This window comes from Oryza glaberrima, chromosome 12 (genome assembly GCF_000147395.1).
Source record: "Oryza glaberrima chromosome 12, OglaRS2, whole genome shotgun sequence".
NCBI lineage: Eukaryota > Viridiplantae > Streptophyta > Magnoliopsida > Poales > Poaceae > Oryza > Oryza glaberrima.
Window position 1 is genome coordinate 3,657,017 of NC_068337.1, and position 17,399 is coordinate 3,674,415.

At 40.4% G+C, this 17,399-nt stretch overlaps 3 protein-coding genes across 5 annotated transcripts; 1 reads left to right on the forward strand and 2 right to left on the reverse strand.

The window, feature by feature from the left end:
• Window positions 1-1,809: 1,809 nt before the first annotated feature.
• Window positions 1,810-5,803, reverse strand: LOC127757367 (uncharacterized). Its single transcript, XM_052282869.1, has 4 exons — window positions 5,653-5,803; window positions 3,212-3,435; window positions 2,404-2,761; window positions 1,810-2,045 (listed from the first exon to the last, which is right to left on the reverse strand). Exons 1-4 carry the CDS (start codon window positions 5,801-5,803, stop codon window positions 1,810-1,812), a joined length of 969 nt encoding a protein of 322 aa, XP_052138829.1.
• On the forward strand, window positions 5,543-7,871 carry LOC127756926 (uncharacterized). 2 transcript variants are annotated; one of them, XM_052282315.1, is made up of 3 exons: window positions 5,543-5,616; window positions 5,706-6,912; window positions 7,526-7,871. In XM_052282315.1, the coding sequence occupies exons 2-3, from the start codon at window positions 5,984-5,986 to the stop codon at window positions 7,545-7,547; spliced, it is 951 nt and encodes a 316-aa protein (XP_052138275.1). In that variant the 5' UTR covers window positions 5,543-5,616; window positions 5,706-5,983; the 3' UTR covers window positions 7,548-7,871. The 2 variants fall into 2 exon arrangements, with proteins under 2 accessions (XP_052138275.1, XP_052138274.1); XM_052282314.1 differs by lacking the exon at window positions 5,543-5,616 and having other exon boundaries at window positions 5,627-6,912.
• Window positions 7,872-9,847: 1,976 nt separating this feature from the next.
• Window positions 9,848-16,242, reverse strand: LOC127756924 (uncharacterized). 2 transcript variants are annotated; one of them, XM_052282312.1, is made up of 12 exons: window positions 15,792-16,242; window positions 15,054-15,368; window positions 14,863-14,971; window positions 14,675-14,777; window positions 13,306-13,393; window positions 13,124-13,207; window positions 12,406-12,502; window positions 12,220-12,307; window positions 11,296-11,401; window positions 11,112-11,204; window positions 10,247-10,691; window positions 9,848-10,168 (listed from the first exon to the last, which is right to left on the reverse strand). In XM_052282312.1, the coding sequence occupies exons 1-11, from the start codon at window positions 15,966-15,968 to the stop codon at window positions 10,260-10,262; spliced, it is 1,692 nt and encodes a 563-aa protein (XP_052138272.1). In that variant the 5' UTR covers window positions 15,969-16,242; the 3' UTR covers window positions 9,848-10,168; window positions 10,247-10,259. The 2 variants fall into 2 exon arrangements, with proteins under 2 accessions (XP_052138272.1, XP_052138271.1); XM_052282311.1 differs by having other exon boundaries at window positions 9,848-10,691.
• Between the last annotated feature and the right edge of the window lie 1,157 nt (window positions 16,243-17,399).

Here is a 17,399-nt window from a genome sequence, read left to right on the forward strand (position 1 = left end):
TATATACCGTTAATGCAATTTACTCGTAATAAAAATAGCAAATGAATTCTTAATTAGTAATATTAGTGAATGTGTGGGCATTATCATGTGCTCTAAATTAAGTCCGAACTAATTAAGGTAAGCTAGAGGTGATTGTCACTTGTTTAGCTTCTTAGAATCTGAACTAAAAACCAAACTGTTTAGAGAAATTTATGGCTGTGAAACAAGCTGCGGCAGCTAGAAACTCTCTTAAATAGGATCTAAACCCAGTTTGTACTTTTGTACCGTACACTGCGGATGCTTATTTTGGACCGTGTTAATTTTTTGAGCAAAAGCACTGTGATGATAATGAATGGTGAAATGTGGACTCTTGTTGATAGTGAAAAGGTTGGACCATTGACGTGTGTGATCGTGATTTAGTTTCTCCTTAATTTGGGGTGTGCATTATATTATTGCAGCACCTCCCACTCTGCACCTCTGTTTCTGCAAAACAAGAACAAATGTTGAAATGATTCCCCTTCTCATTTCGGAATGCTGTCAGGAAACAAGAAATCTGAAATAGCTTGTTGGGAGGAGCACGGCTAACTGTGAAACTACGTTCAGACATTGCTTCTGTTTTCTCACCATCAAAAAATTATATATCTACCATCGAAAAAGAAAGATTCGCTACGGTACCATCACTTAAGTGGGCTTCAGAAAATACCACACTCAACCAAAACGACTTCGCAAAAATACCCTGGCTCCTCTTCTTCCTCCTTCATGCGCCGAAGATGCTCGACGGCAACGACCGGTGGACGGCAACAACTGCACGTCATGGGCACCAGCAATTAAAAAAAATGGCAAAATCATCCAAGATTAATCTCCTTTATCATCGTCCCAATCAGCAGTGATGAATGCAAATTACATGGCATGAATCAACGGAAATTGATTCCGGCGAAAGAGGAATCAATCTCAGGAGGGATGACAGAAAAAAAAAATCGATCCAGCCGGATGATACAATCATACGAATCAAATTGTCAGCAACAAATAGAGGAGTTCCATGTAGCAAACTTTCCCTCTGGTTGCCTTCTGTCTGCCCTCAGGAGGAACTGCCGCCTACACTTGCTGCTCGTTTTGTTGCGTAGTACAGGAATCGCCACCGCCGCCACCTGATGCTCACATTCGCGAATCCAATCTTTTACGATGGTAGATATGTAATTAGATCACTCCATAACTTTGATAAATCTTCTATAATAGCCAACTAAACCAGAAAGCCTCTCAACTGAGTGACATTAGTGAGTTCTGGTCAAAGTTATACAGCTTCGATTAATAGCTAATAATGTAGCCCCGGTATTCTACTTGCTGTTGACTGAACACACATTTACTTGATTATGCAAAAAAAAAAAACCCTAGTTAGACCTTAAAATGTCCAAAATGCATGTATCACATGTTCTTCTAAGGTATTAGAATGTCATCAAAAGATACTAGCATATCTTTTCTCAAGATAGGAGCCAACACCTTATTCATGAGAACATGAGATGTTGCTGGGGCTTTGTGAGACCAAAAGGCATTACTATGGAGTTTATCTAGCAGGTCTTTTTATAATAAGAATGAGTATTTGTTCTTAGCATTTAATTGCCTATAATGAATGCATAGTCTCCTATTCCTATCTTTTTCTTTACCAAGATAGTATCAGATGAATATCGACTCCTATCTTTTTCTTCACCTGATTTGCTCTTTTGGAGATGCTCTTTAGTAAGAACCCAGAGTCACACCAATCTGGCTTAGTCAAAGCAGTACTACTAGTACACAATACACACAATTACGCAAGGACTTAAACTAGCGCTACATCTATGGAAGTAACGACCAGGCGATGATGATCGACAGCTTACAAAACCCAAGCATGAAGTAACTTTGGCTCCTTGATGTCTTTGTAGCACAGAAGATTTCTTCCTTAACAACAGCCGTGTCATCGCCACCGTGATTTGTAGCCTCCATCCGGAGAATCAGCTTCCCTGTCCCTTCAACAGAAACAACACGTCGCCGGAGCACGACGAACCCATCATCATCGACCACCACCTTAGTCCCTGTTTAGTTCCCAAACAAAGAATTTTCACCCAGTTACATCGAATATTTAGACATATACATAGAGTATTAAATATAGAAAAATAATAATTACACAGCGTGTAAATTGCGAGACGAATCTTTTAAGCCTAATTGCGCCATGATTTGACAATGTGGTGCTACAGTAAATATTTGCTAATGACGGATTAATTAGGCTTAATAAATTCGTCTCGCAGTTTCCAGGCGAAATCTGTAATTTGTTTTTGTTATTAGTCTACGTTTAATACTTTAAATATGTGTCTGTATATCCGATGTGACACGCCAAAAATTTCCGATGTGACACGCCAAAAATTTCAGTTCGCGAACTAAAGAGGCCCTTACCATCCTGAAAGTCAAGAAGCAACACATCCTCATCAATCCCAGCAGTTAGAGCAGTAAAACGAGCCCTGAAATCAGGCGATCCTTCAACGACTCCAACCGTGATGGTGGCCTCCACTGCACTCTGCAGATGTGCAAACACAAACTCCATCGTGCTGTCCTCTGTTGATTCCAGCTGTCTATGAGGAAAGCCAGGTTTAATCCTATGACCAGTGTGGTTGTGAACAAAAGCATGCTCGCTTAAAACCTTGTCTTCAGATGGGGGTCCTCTGCTGCCCTTCACTTTCAAGTCAACCTCAACAACTACAGGGTTCACCATTACAATAGCTCGACTAGGACGTGTAAGTCTCAAACATGAATCCTGCACGCATGGGCGACAGAAAGAGGGGCAATCAGATCAACATGTTTCATAATCTTTGATAGGCTGTGTCACTTGCAAAGATACTGCATATGACTTCAATCCAATGGTTTGTAAGAAACATGTCACCATGCAGCAAGATGGGTAGTAAAAACTGTAGTTGTTAATGTGGACTGAAGTAATGATTGCATCTCTTTCCAAAAAAGAATAACTCATGGCTGTAACTCATTGCTGCTAAGTGCTAGGTTAAGGATGAGATCATCCCCAAAATTTCATAACAGGAACAGTAAGAAAGCTTTGGAAAACATGGGTTCCCTCTATTTAGCTTTTGGTAGCAGTAAATTGGTTAACTACCAATGATAATGCACCCACTTGATTCATGACTGACGACAAATAAAACTAAAACAAAATGAAATGGACCAGAAATAATGAAGGGCTACACAATGCACATACCTGTGGTGAGGCAAGGGTCTGGCAGTGCTCTCTATCACAACGAAACAAGAAGTTCCTCTTGTTATCTTGTGAGTCACGCGTAGCAACGATACCATAGACGTGGAGTGGCCATTGGAGACCTCCCATGATCTCGATCACCTTCACTGAGAAGAATTGCATCATGCTAATTGGCAGATAATATGGTGGCACTGGCCTATCCGTGTTCCTCATTGGAGAAGCATCCGCTGGACACACAAATTCATCGAGTGATTATTGGACTGGAGCAGAAATTGACAACCAAATGACAAATGTGAGTAAGAAAATATACATATGAGTTAACTTCTTTTTTTTTTTTACAATCTGCTTCCTTCCAATGGCTCCTGGTTCCCAAAATTCACTCTGTTCTTATAACTGTCCATGGCCACCCTTCAAGCCTTCAAACCCAAGACCCAGGAAAGAAATGCAAATTGCAAAATATGACTGCCCCAACTAGGTTTGTGTGGTTGGGCATCCCAATACATTGAAAAGTGTTCATCTATAAGATTAATATATGTGCGTGCAGTGCATCTACAACATACAAGATTGCTAAGTCCGTTCATTATTGCTGTCAAATGATTGTGTCAAAAATCACAAATGAGAGGGCGGTGCACAATGAAGATAGAAGAAATTAGATTGATTTTGAATCAGGCTAGCGAATCCAAAGAGAGAATATATATATATATATATATATCGAGCGATCCTAACCGTTCGATTGAATCTGATGGCTCTCAGCGTATTTAAGCCGACTTGGGCCACATGGGCCATGTGCACTTAACAGGCCAAGTTGTGGAAGACATTCGGCCCATCCTTATGGGCCTAATTGAGTTTTATCTATTCTGAGTTGATTTAAACTATTTCTCCATTAACAAACTTAATATAAGCATTATTTTGAGCCATTAAAAATTGATGAAATTTGATATAGTTTTTATTTCTTCATGTTAAATTATTTATATCTAAATGGAGTCAACAAAAAATGTAATTGTATATTTGTCATGATATAGAATTTAAATTTGGACTAAAATAAATAATATTAATTATTTTTTATATGGACTATAGCCTCTATTGGAGAATATTACTCTCTTCCAATATTATTTATTTTATAATTCATATTTTTTTATTCCAAAATACAAAAAGAAAACCAAAATACACAAAAAAAAATTTGCAGTACAGGAGTTCGGTTAGCTTTTCTTTCCCTTTTCGTCCAGGAATGTGGGTCTGCCCCGCTTTTCTTTCTGCTATTTTTAGCGCTCCCACTAATATGATTTTACATATTTCTGTTGCACACTATATTTAACCTAAAACAAAATTCAGCTCTCACAAGTACAATGCATAGAAAATCGAGTATATTCTCACAATTACATTATATGGATTACAAGAAAATATAATTTCCGCATGACTTATATTCAAATGTGTCCTTTGGTCAATTCCATTCATTTTTCATTAGGATTATGTACTTTAAAAATATTGATTTTTCTATACATCACTCAAATTTTCATCAATCACTTTCTATGCAAAAACAATCACTTTAATTGTTCATCATTTGTTCCTCCCTTGCTATAATCGTTGGGCCCATGCGTCAGAAGCGTCATCCACATCACGCAAATATAAAGTAGATTAATTGTGAAAAACAAACATGGTTTGTTTATCACTCTACATATAGCCGATGTTTATAATCATACTATGGTGTTTTGGTAAATCATTAATATCTAACTTCAGTCATGCACGGGTATTTTGCTAGTATAGTTAAAAAGATGTAAATAGAATTCGAGTCATAGTGGGGGACCCAAGGTGGACTTATTCATAACTTGTCCATCTTACGTGTGTGACGGAAGAGCCCAATTGCATATGGCTTCGTATAAAAGCGGTACCTATCAACTCCTAACCCTGGCAACATATCCTATACACACAGGGCCTCACGTGTACACACGTGCACACCAACTAAAAAATGTCACCAAAAAATCTAGAAAAAATCATACACATACTTTCAATTGTATTACACCTAGAGTTAAAATCTTAACGTCAAATTCATTATATTTTAGCCATAACAAAAAAAACAAAAAATCTGACAGTTTTAAGGTTGTAATTTTGTCAGAATTTTATCTTTTTTGTTATTCTCCATGTAGAATGAATTTGAAGATGCGACTTTGCATGTAGATATAATACTATTGAAAGTACATGTATGAATTTTCCTAAATTTTTTTGTGATAATTTTTAGCTGGTGTACACGATGTGTACAAGCGAGGGTATATGTGCATAGGATACGCTCCCCTAACCCTAAATCTCTCTCTTTATTCCTGAATCGCTCGGCCGCACCCGCACGCCTCTCGCCAAGTCCTCGCGGCCGATTCGTCTTCTTCAGTACGCGCCGGCCGCCGGCTCTCTCCTCGGTAAGGCATCTCACCTGCAAATCCCCTGATTCGTACTCACAGCGAGCGATTCCCCTTGGTGCCATAATTTCCAATCTTGTGTGTTAAAGGTCGCCATGTCCGCCGCCCGGTCGTTCCCCAACTGGGTGATGCTAGAGCGCTTCATCTTCCGCTTGGACGACGACAAGGAGTTCCCCGACGACGTCATCAGGGCGTCAGGCCTCACCTCTCAGGAGAATCCCTTCCACGTCGCCTTCCGCCTCTCCAATCCCCCAGGCATCTCTCGCATCTACGTGCAGTTGCCAGGCTTTCCAAATTCAAGGAATGTCTTGCCGTTCTCCGTCGTGGCGACCCACCGTCACCTCGTCCTGTTTGTACCGAGTCATCTATGACGCCTCTGCCACCTTGCAGACGTCCTCCTGAGAATGATCGCCGCATGGTGATGCTCCGATCCACGGGCCTCTTGTACCTAGGCAACCAAGATGAGTTCGAGGTGGTAGAGCTGAATCTTTACCTATCCAGGCCCCAGGTGGTCCTAGCTCAACTCTGTTTGCTGCGGTCGCACATATCAAAGGTAGCGAGCAGCGGTTGGCGCACCATCCGTCTGCCGATCCACGTCCATGGCAACCCCGATGATGTGCATCAGCTCTACTCCTGGAAGACCGACACTGTGATCCCCTTCGACAACCAGCTGTGCTGGATTGACTACATGCGAGGCATCCTCTTTTATGACCCTGCCGCGATTGTCGTCTCTTTCCTTCCGTTCCCTGTGGATCATGAGACTCCTCGTCGCAACAAGGAATGCTTCTGGTTGTACCGTGGTGTGTCTGTCCTTGATGCCAGCGGTGTGCTCAAATTCATCGACGTCGCCCGCGATGATGGACTTGGCTTTGAGTCACTCAGGCGTGATGCTGGTTTTACTGTCACCTGCTACAGCCTCGTGTTGGGAGAACATAAGAAGAAGAAGAAGAAACACAGGAGAACCATGGAGTGGAGGGAGGACTACAAGATCACCTCCAATGAGCTCTGGTCTATCAACAGCCTTGACTGCCTCCCACGCACCTTACTCATGTTCCCTCAAGTGGACATTGACAGGCCACATATAGTGCACTTCCTTGCCCCTGAATTACGGTATGTCATCAAGAAGATGTGGGTCGTCGCCATTGACATGAACACCAAGATCGTGGAGTCATCTTCTCTGTATATCAATGGGAAGGAGGACCTTCAAACTGAGGACGCTGGCCTGACCCGTGCAAAGTCGCGCTTTCCGCAGTCCTTCCTCCCATCTGACTTCTCCAAGTTCATCACTTTCTCAAGGTATATATATTGCTAGTTTTTATGTATCCATATCCTACTTATATGCATGTTGATTTCTGCGTACCTGCAATTGTTAGCCGCCTGTCAGTAGCCTCTTCCTCCAAACATTTAAACATAAATATTTAAATATACTCACTCCGTACCTAAATATTTGACGCCATTGACTTTTTAAAACATGTTTGAGTGTTCGTCTTATTCAAAAAATTTAAGTAATTATTAATTTTTTCCTATCATTTGATTTATTGTTAAATATACTTTTATTTGTACATATTAGTTTTACATATTTCACAAAAGTTTTTGAATAAGATTTATGGTTAAATATGTGCTAAAAAGTCAACGGGGTCAAATATTTAGGGACGGATTGAGTATATTGTTGGAAACTTTTAGCATTTGTAAGTGAAGTATGCTTATGCCTTAAGTAGTGGCTGTTTTTGCCAATTCTTTCTAAAATTAATTATAGCACAACTGGAGTAGTTTACAAAGCATCTTTGCATGCTAGCCTTATCTTGCTAATGGACGCAAGTTTAATTGGAACACCATCCATCTAAATCATTTGTGTTGGTCGACATTTCAGATATTGTATGCAAGGAAATTCACTATTTATGTATTGCAGGACGAGGAACAATATGGAATGAATCACATCTGTCAACTTCATCGATCCTACTTCTTATAGTACATCTTCCTGCCCAGCTACCATTTTGCTTTCTTCTAAATATGCTATGGTTCCTGGAGAGGATTCTGTCGTTTCTCGACATTGGTTGAAGGAGCTATTTCATGTTGTGGTCTACTTTTATGCTCTGTGAACGGATAAGCTGGTAGTTTGGGGTGTGTTCACCTATTTAATTAGTACAATCTTTAACATGTCATTCTGTCCAAGTTTGTACGTGAAATCCCCTTTTAATTTTGTTCCGTTTTCATGTATTTGCAACACGTTCAGTGGCATGCATAGGCGTAACGTGTCCCCACTAACCACTTGTTCCGTACAAAATTCTTGAGAGAATTTCATTACGTGGCCGGATAATTAATTGGCTTGCTGCTGCTAAAAATTTAGGAGTATATGCCAATGCGCTGCTGCTGCTCAGAATGCCAGCAACAGATAATTAATCAAATCTTAATTGCATTATATATGGAGCTCGCAGTAGACAGAGACTTAAACACCCGGACCTTAAAATCACTAGACGATGGGGTGCGTCGCCGTCTCCTTTTGTACAATTTGTTTTATCTATCTTTTTACCAGGATTTATACATGTATCAGTGATTGTATAAGACTAATGTAAACTAGAAGTGGACGCGCGGCACGTACGGAGTTACTAGTATTGTGTATAAAATACATGATTTTACAGAACTTGTAAACGTTGAGAATCGCTCAACTCATTTGTGGAAAAGATTCAATAAGCGAGAAGAACAATAAATTCTTACATGTGAGGCCTATCAATTCATGGTTCGCCCAACTGCTTTCTTAACAAAATGTGTCTGGGTTTAAATGTACAAAAAAAAATTAATAACACTGATATTTTATTTTTATTTTTATTTTGCGGGGAACACTGATATGGTATTAGAATGCCAACTATTGATATCGGAGGATAATTTGACTGCTGCCATATGCAGTTGAGATTATATTGTACAGGTTGGGAAACCTTGCAAGCTTGTTTGTTACACCATAGCAAATTCTCTTGTAGCGATCACATCATGCGCATTCTCCTCTTGCAATTGCCTAGCTAAAGCTTCATCAGATGCCAACCGGGCCTCAATCCTGTGGGTTTCTGAGGAGATATGGACTGAATAGGTATCTGGAGTGGCCACTGATGAACCTGCAACTATTTGCTAATTAACACCGACAATAAATCAAGTAAACCAAACATTACAGAACCTGTCTAAAAAACCATCTTAATTTAGAAGAACTCAGATTAGTAGTGTTCATGCTTCCACCAGGAGCAGGTATGTGCAACCTGCACTTCCTGTCGTTTCCATGCTGATCCAGGAAAGACAATTTCCCCTGTGGCTGATGCACTATTAGAACACATCCTCCATGCAGATGCATCTGTTCTTTTTTTTTTTTTTTTTTTGGGTGGGGGGGGGGGGGGGGGGGGGAGGGGGGATCAGGTAATTTTACTTACCCAACCTGAAAACCCAGGCCCAAAACGATACATAGTCTGGAAATGCATCTAAATTTGACTCTTAAAGTGGGCAACTACGATTTTTAAATTGTCGAACAATGTTCAAATTTATAAATAGTTTCCCAAATTCAGATCCTATCATTCCCGAATGTGCACATCTACTACAGTACCACCCAGTTTCATCTGAACAGGACTGACTGACAGAAATGTGTGAAAAAGGGACGTCATTCCCAAATATAATCCTCCGTCAGTAACATTCATTTGATTGTACTCGGAGAGATACAACTCGCAAGCACACGACATTCTTCTGCCTTTCCAATTGCCACAAGCCCAACATGTCACATGACCAGCCAAAAAGAGAATTTTTCTTTGCACAATCAAAAAGTGACACAAAGGTGCGCTCTTTCTTCTCTCTCCCACTTTCCAATCAAGAAACGAAGCGCACAAACCAACCAAGAACAACCAAGGAAGGAGAGATAAGAGATGAGCCCAGAGCAAGACCGCATAATCATCTTCCCAGAGCTAACGAAAGGAGAGAACTGAGATGTCTGCTTGCCCGGCCGCTTTCTCCGGAGTAGCAGCAGAGAGCGCCTTCCGAACATATCAGCATACAAATGAGCGATTCCAACAACAGCAACTTCCCATTCATATTCCGCCACATAAGTCTCAGTGCAAGAAAAATAAAAAATGACGAGCGAAAGCCAGGTACCTATTGCCAAAATATTTTGCTCCAAGGAACAGATGAAGATTGCTTGAACCGCTTGCTTTATTTGAAGATACTACATTGTTAACAGATCAAAGAGAGAGAGAGAGAGCAGTTCACAGTTCACACCAGGCGATAATTAGAAGGGCTCTGTAACAATAATATGAATAAATAATTTACAGACTTTTTAGATACTAATAACAAAACACAAGAAAACACCACCAGGTAAGTGGCATCCATTATCCTCCCATCACTAGTCGGCTCGCTGAAAAGTACGAAACACATACGGTGAAATTGTACATTTTATCTTGGACTATATGTATCTCTGTACAGGAGAATACCCCATTATTCCATTGAGCCACACAAATGGCAACACTGGCATATCTGGCCACGCAAAATGAGCGGCTCCATCACCAGCAAGAGTTCCTCCCACCCCCTTCCCAAAATCACGGTGTTAGTAAGAAACATGACCACCGATGATCAATTAACCAGATTACCAGAGCAATGTGCCCACCAGAACACTTTTGTCATGTGAAGACAACAGCTGAAGATTGCTTGAAGCTGGAACCGGTTGCTTTATTTGAAGTTGTGATCACCCTATCCTTTGAAACAGGGTTACCTAAAACTAACTCCGAAGAGTTTGACTGATGATTGTTTTCGTTCTGATCAGGTCTTACCCAGATTTTGATCAGTCCCTCACGACAAATAGTGAGAATTGATTCGTTAGTGAACACCAGACCTGAGAGTGGATCCACATGTACTCGGTGGGCAACAAGGGGTGAGAGCTTTGGCACATCTCGCATTCTTGGAGAAGGTTGAAGAACACCTGTTGGGAGACATGCATTGTCCCAATGTGCAGAAGGGCTGCCGCTACTAAAAGTTGGTGAGCCACTGGAAGGATGTCGTAGTGGGACAGCAATCTCATCCAATGCCAGGTCCCACAGAAGCAGTTGTGTGTCCTAGGAGCATGAAACAGTGAAAAGTTATGCCAGCGATAGAACATGTAAAAAGAATTGCCAAATAACTTGCCCAAATGAATCTCATCACTATAACTAACCATATGAGCAAGAATCGATATTAATAACTAACCAAGTTGATTAACATAAACAGAAAACATTGTCATAGATTGTACAGCGAGAAAATAGCACATGAGTATGATAAGAAATTAGCACATCCTGCTACATACATAGTTTGATCAGTTTAAAGCCAAACAACAGCATAAGAGTGGACGGAGAAATAAGCATCTTATGATTGCTTATTAACATTGATTACTACACTTCTCAAAAAGAAACTTTGATACTACATGAGTTAAACATTAAGGACATGTCATAAAAGCACAGACTGCATACTATATCTCCAGCTATATAAATTTGTGATACCTGACCAACAGAACCAAAACGATACACGGTATTTTCTCCTGTTCCATCAGAATTCGGAGGAGACCAATACGAATCAAAAGAAACTCCACTGACCTGTCAACATAAAATTGACCTTGTCCTCAATTACAACTATTGACAGGAAACATCGTGGCATTGACAATTTTTTAGGCAAGTTAAGTTGTACCCAGGAATTATGCCCTTCGCCCCACGCGACTATCTTTCTGTCATCCATGCTCCATACCTGCACAAGATCATCTTCACCACCAGTCAACAGATATTTGCCATCCGAGCTGTAAAAACAGACCATGATAAAATAAGGTAAGAGGAACTAATTTGTGGAAGATAATCCAGTGGTAAACACAAATAGTTGCTGATAATTCAAAGTCGCATAAACTAGTGTGAAACAATTAGCAGATAAAATGCCACGGAGCAGAAACCTGATGACATGGTAGAGACCAGGCCAGAGATGTGCCTCAACGTGTGCCTTGCTAGAAACTAGTGGCGCCAAAAACTGTGTTGTTAATTTGTTACCCCAAATACAGGGGAATAGGCATAGTACACCGTAATGTTATGCAAACCAAAAAAGTTCCTCACATGGGCAACCGGCAAAATTAGTTAAGGTTGGCATGCTATTCAACCTAAACTTACAAACAGAAACATTTTTTTCCGGAATGGCTCATAAATCAGCAGAATTATTAAGTTTGGCATGCTGTTCATCCCAAGCTGGGTGTAGAGTTAAAAAACTAAAACTAACAGAAACACGTTTTCAGGATTGCCTCATAAAGCTCTTCGGTCTCAAAATGTAGCAAGTTTTTGAGTTCATTTTGTCCCAAATGTAGCAACCTAGGACATGTAAAAGGTAACTTTTGCCACTAAACTACCCATACTACCCCTACTATCCTTGTCTCTATTGTAGTCCAGGCGACCAGGCCTATACCTCACCCATCCTGAGAAGGCAAACAAGTCTTTCTACCCCTATCCTTAATACATGTGTCATCCTCTAAAAAATGCTATATTTTGGGACAGGACAGCCAAACAGTGGGAATAGATAAATCATAGAACTAACTAGCAAAGATAGGGCAAATGTAAAAGTGGAGATTCCAATTACCTCCATGTGCAACACAATAGTGCACCATAATAACTTTTCCCACCAAATATTAGTTGCTCCTTCGAAAAGTCAAACACTCTCAAATAACCTAAATAAGGTTTTATAGTGTTATTTTAATAAGCAATACAGAATCAGTGGGTTCTATAAGGAATAAAGAACCATCTACTATTGGGACAAAGGAAGTACCATCTCGCCCAACAGTTGCTAAATATGCTCCATCTGGTGAAAAGGAGATGGCGTTGATTGAACCTTGGCAAACATGCCATCTAGCAATTGGGTTGCTCTGAAATGATTTTGAGATGAATCCAAAGTTAATTATGGCACCTTCATACGAACTCCTCTAACCACATGTTTTGCAACAAAAAAACATATTTCTAAGATAGTAGAAAATATAGGATAATTGAGTTACTTGCCAACATTCACTTTATATGATGTACGCTATTTGGAATATACTATCGGGTGGTTGGCATTTGCCAGTAAAGTTCTTGTTGTAAAATACCAGTCACGAAACTTAGCATTGTACATAACTGGAGGCCAGAACAAGTGCATAATTGTTGGAACCAACTGCCATGATAGCCTTTTCTATTAGAAATTTAATTACTGCATAATCAAACTATCAAAAGCGAGCATGAGCAAAAACCATCATTTTTAAAGGACTATTAAACATTTCTATAAGTGCACTTAAGCATGAATATAGGTGCAGAACTTGGTAGTTATCACTGTTTGCAATGCTATTTCCATGCTCTACATGGCGCGATAAATAAGTATGTTCATTGATTTAAGAAATATGTTCAAGGTTCAGAATACTAGACTACCCTGTAGACATCCATGTTAACAAAGGGGGGAATATACCTCTATACTAAAGCATACTTAACTAAAATAATTCTTGAAGTGCCTAACATACCTTGCTGGACTTTGCATGTGAAATCATTAACTGAGCCGGATCCTTTATAGCTGGGAATGTGCACTCAGTGTTTCCATCTTTGCACTGAATATAAATAGTACATCAATATACATCAGTTCAATCATCCACCAAACAGAAACCAGATTTTAAAATACCAAATCCGATAACCAACATCTGCTCACTTTATCGTACACATACAGATTTCCATCAGAATGGCTAACAACAAAGATTCCTTCACGCTCCGGTACCCATGCAACAGAAGTGCATCGGCTGCCAAAAAAAGGTAGTACCCACAAGTTAATTAGAGAATTCAATTCCCTAATTAGAGAATTCAATTCACTAATAAGAGAAAGATAAGCATCTGCAAGGATGACTATGTAAACAGCATTCTGTTTTGAACAATAGTGTCTAGAGGTTAATTAAATAACAAGAAGAAGTTAGGCATCTTGATGACAACTGCCCATACAATGATCCATGTAGCTGTATTACAAAATCATTAATATGTAGCAGTTCCATCCTATCGATTAATGACTTAAAATATAATGATATAGTTCTTAGACTAAGAGAAGAAAAGTTCATCAGCAATGCAAGATTTACTTTCCTTTATTTATCGCTTCTATGAATTGATAACATGTAAACAGGTGCCATGCAACAGCAGATGGCAATAACAAAATGAAATAAGGTTATCCTTCTTTCTCCATAATATGTTGGCTTCGTACAGGAGAGAGAGCTCAGAATTGATAGCACACGAACTAACAGAGAGCAGATTTAAATAACAAAAGCTCGTTACTACCATAGATTGATCAACTGAAAGAATCAGCTCAGCATTAGATTCAAAGCATCGCAATGATTTATTCCAATGTCCCAAATAAGAACTCTATGGTACTTCTTTAGAATGATTTGGGAGTCCTTCTGACCGCAAATAAATTTGCTACCTTTCAAATTTTGCTGTCCATCTGATACTTCAAAGCAATGTACGTCTATATCACATGAGCATGAGTATTGATGTGTTGTACTTGCATTTATGCCAACTTGACCCCCAAAAAAAAGTCTTATGTGCTAAACTGTCAAAACCTCAACAATTAAAGATAAGTTACGTTTTGGACATCAACACAGTTCCCCAAATACAACACTACCAGTTTTTATCATAGCACATATACTACAGGATGTACAAATATTTTGGTCTTCCAGGAAGATCTCCCAATGTTATTTCCACATCTTATCTTAATGTTCATGACAATTTTGATGACCAAAGTTAAAGTTTGACCATGTATATTCAAAGATGCCACTTGGTTTTCACTGCAGGAAGGGAGGGAAACATGCAGCCAAAATATTTAACAGGCAATGGTGATACAAATCTACTCCCTCCATCCCAAAATATAAGAACCTAGGACCGGATGGGACATTTCCTAGTACTGTCCAGATTCGTAGTACTAGGAAATGTCCCATCCGGTCCTAGGTTCTTATATTTTGGGATGGAGGGAGTAAGTGCAAACAAAGTCAAGCAATCATATCTGACACCTAAATGAAAAGTGAAAAATTTAAACATGCCTGCCAGTGCTTGTTCCATCTTTATCACCCTTGTTGTAATGTTGGGCCGCAACAGGCTTCCTTCCAGGATCTTGCAATTGTTGCCTCAGTGACATTGAATAGACTGCAGAATGGGCAAATATAAAACTCGTGATTATACAAAATACACTTCAAAAAATGGAGTGATTCAAGCTAATAACGATACTAACCATCCCCTGACCCCATCCCAATGATCAGGTCATGTCCCTCCTTGGCCTCTGGGTCGAATGCATGGCATAGTGGGTTCGAGTTGCTGAAATGGATGGACTTTATTGGATCCTGGTGCAGTTATCAGGCTTATCAGCAGACAATAAACACTAGAAACTACATTTCACACTAAACCATTATAAAAGGTACAGACCTTGTCTTGAGAATTGAGGTCACTGATGAATAGTGTATCAGCGGTGTTGAAAATGATGTATGTACCCTTGCCATCGTAATTTGCCACAGCTTGTGAACTACCAATGCCTCCGGATGTACCAAGGCCACCCCCAATGCGGCTGCTCCCAGACACAGCCCGGCTTACACCATTTCCCCCAACAAAGCTAAGCGTCCGGTTACCATTCCCAGAGCCAAGAAGCCTCGCTGCTGCAGAACGCATCCCGCTGCTGGAGCTTGGCGTGGAAGGCGTGGAGCCCTGTCCGGCAGGCTTCTCCTTGAGATACGCTACCGTCAACTGCAATAACTAGAACCATCAACAACAGCACTTACAACGCCACAAAAACTATTTTCAGGAATAACACATATAGGCCACACAGCACAACTAAGCATTACACAAGCTGAGACACTACTACCACATGATCGAGAGAGATCTACCGATTGAACTTGCAACCTTATCAACTCAACGAATCGCTAAAATCTAACGAATAAGATCTCTATAAGGCTAGCAGCGACGTAAGTTGTTCATGAAATAAATTAGCGCCATCTAAAATCTGCACCAGCGACCTAAAAACTTGGACTACCTAAAAAAATGTTCCTCTAGAACCCGCCTCGAAGCCAATCGAGATCCCACTAACACACTGCAAAAACCGCGGAAACCCTCGACGCGAGTCCGACGCCACCCCAATCTAGATCCCCTCCCGGAGACGAGCGAGCTCACCTGCGAGACGGTCTTCCCGCCGTGGTTGTAGTGAAGCACGGCGGCGGAGTGCGTCTTCTCGTACTGCAGCTTGTACCTTCCCTCGGGGGTCTTGAAGTAGGTCTTGAGCCCGGCCGCCGCCGCGGAGCCGCCGCCGGCCCCCGCCGCGGAGGCCGAGGAATTCGCCGCCGCCGCCATGCCCGGCGCCACCGCTGGCCCCCACACACACCCGCTTCACGGCGATCGCCCGCCGAATGCCTCTGCTACCCTAACCACCACCACCACCGCACCGCTTCCCACCCCCCAATCGCGAGGCCAACCGGTCATACCACCATGGAAGCGCGGGTCTAGGGTTTCGGCGGCGAGGGGATGAGATGGATCCACGCGGCGGCGAGGAGGGCGGCGGAGGCGGAGGAGGAGGCGGCTTCGATTTGGGAGAGGAGAGGAGAGGAGACCGAGGCGAGGAGGAGGAAAATGAAATGGGCTCATGGTTGGGCGGAAATATGACGTAATAATAGCGGGATTGTTACTTTCTTCTCTCCTTTTTTTTCCTTATTAAAATGATTAAAATGGCTCCCACACGCGTGCACATTTCCTTTTAAGATAATAGCACGCGTGCACATATAGGCACAGCACTGACAACTCGTAATTTTATTTTGGTCTAACTTAAGTTTTTAGCCGGCTAATCTTGCTTTTCTTTTAACCACACCAATGCTCTTATCAAGCATATAAATGATTTTGATTACGTCAGTTATTCGTCTCTAAACTCCCATAACTATATATAGAATATTTCTTTGATGTATTAAAAGAACATATAGATAGATAGATAAAAGTGTTGAGGGTGGTCAAAGTGTCATCATGTAAAATTATTCGGTCTAGAATGAAAATATTAATTAAAGAGTTGTCCAAAACGGGATTGAAAGTGTTCCAAAGTGAAAATAACTTAAATAAATAATAAATCTAACTTAAACAGTTACTACCTTATGATAACTATCCAATGGCTATAAGTAATATTGATGCACTTAATATGGAAATGGGGTATCTGTTGGTTGTTGGTAGCTATGATTTGAACCATATCTGATGTTGGCGATGAATTGGATCAACCTCTGCGGAGCAAGAATATGCTCAATTTGAGACCTAAAATTACTTATTTGGCCTATACACAATACACTTATCAACTGTAAATAGAACACATGCACATGCCGTTTGAGTACCCGTGGGTTTTCCATTTATGCAATATATGCAAATTATAGATATTGAACATAACATCCCCTAGCTAGAAAAATAGTCAAAGGCAATGTCACACTCATCCGAGAAAATATAAGTAACAAACCAAATCCATAATCGCAATTAGTGTAGAGAATTGTTTATATTTATTTGCTTTGAACCATATAGAGATATCAACTTTAGTACTCTAGCGTTTTGAAATCTACTTCCTTCATTTCATATTATAAGACTTCCTAGCATTGCTCATATTTATATATATATATTAATGAATCTAGATATATATAGGAAATCTTATAATATGAAATGGAGGAAGTACATGATTTTATAATGCATGAATGTTCCTAAGTGTTTTTTTAATGTTCCCTAGATTTTAAAGAAGCTTATATATTGTAATCTATTATT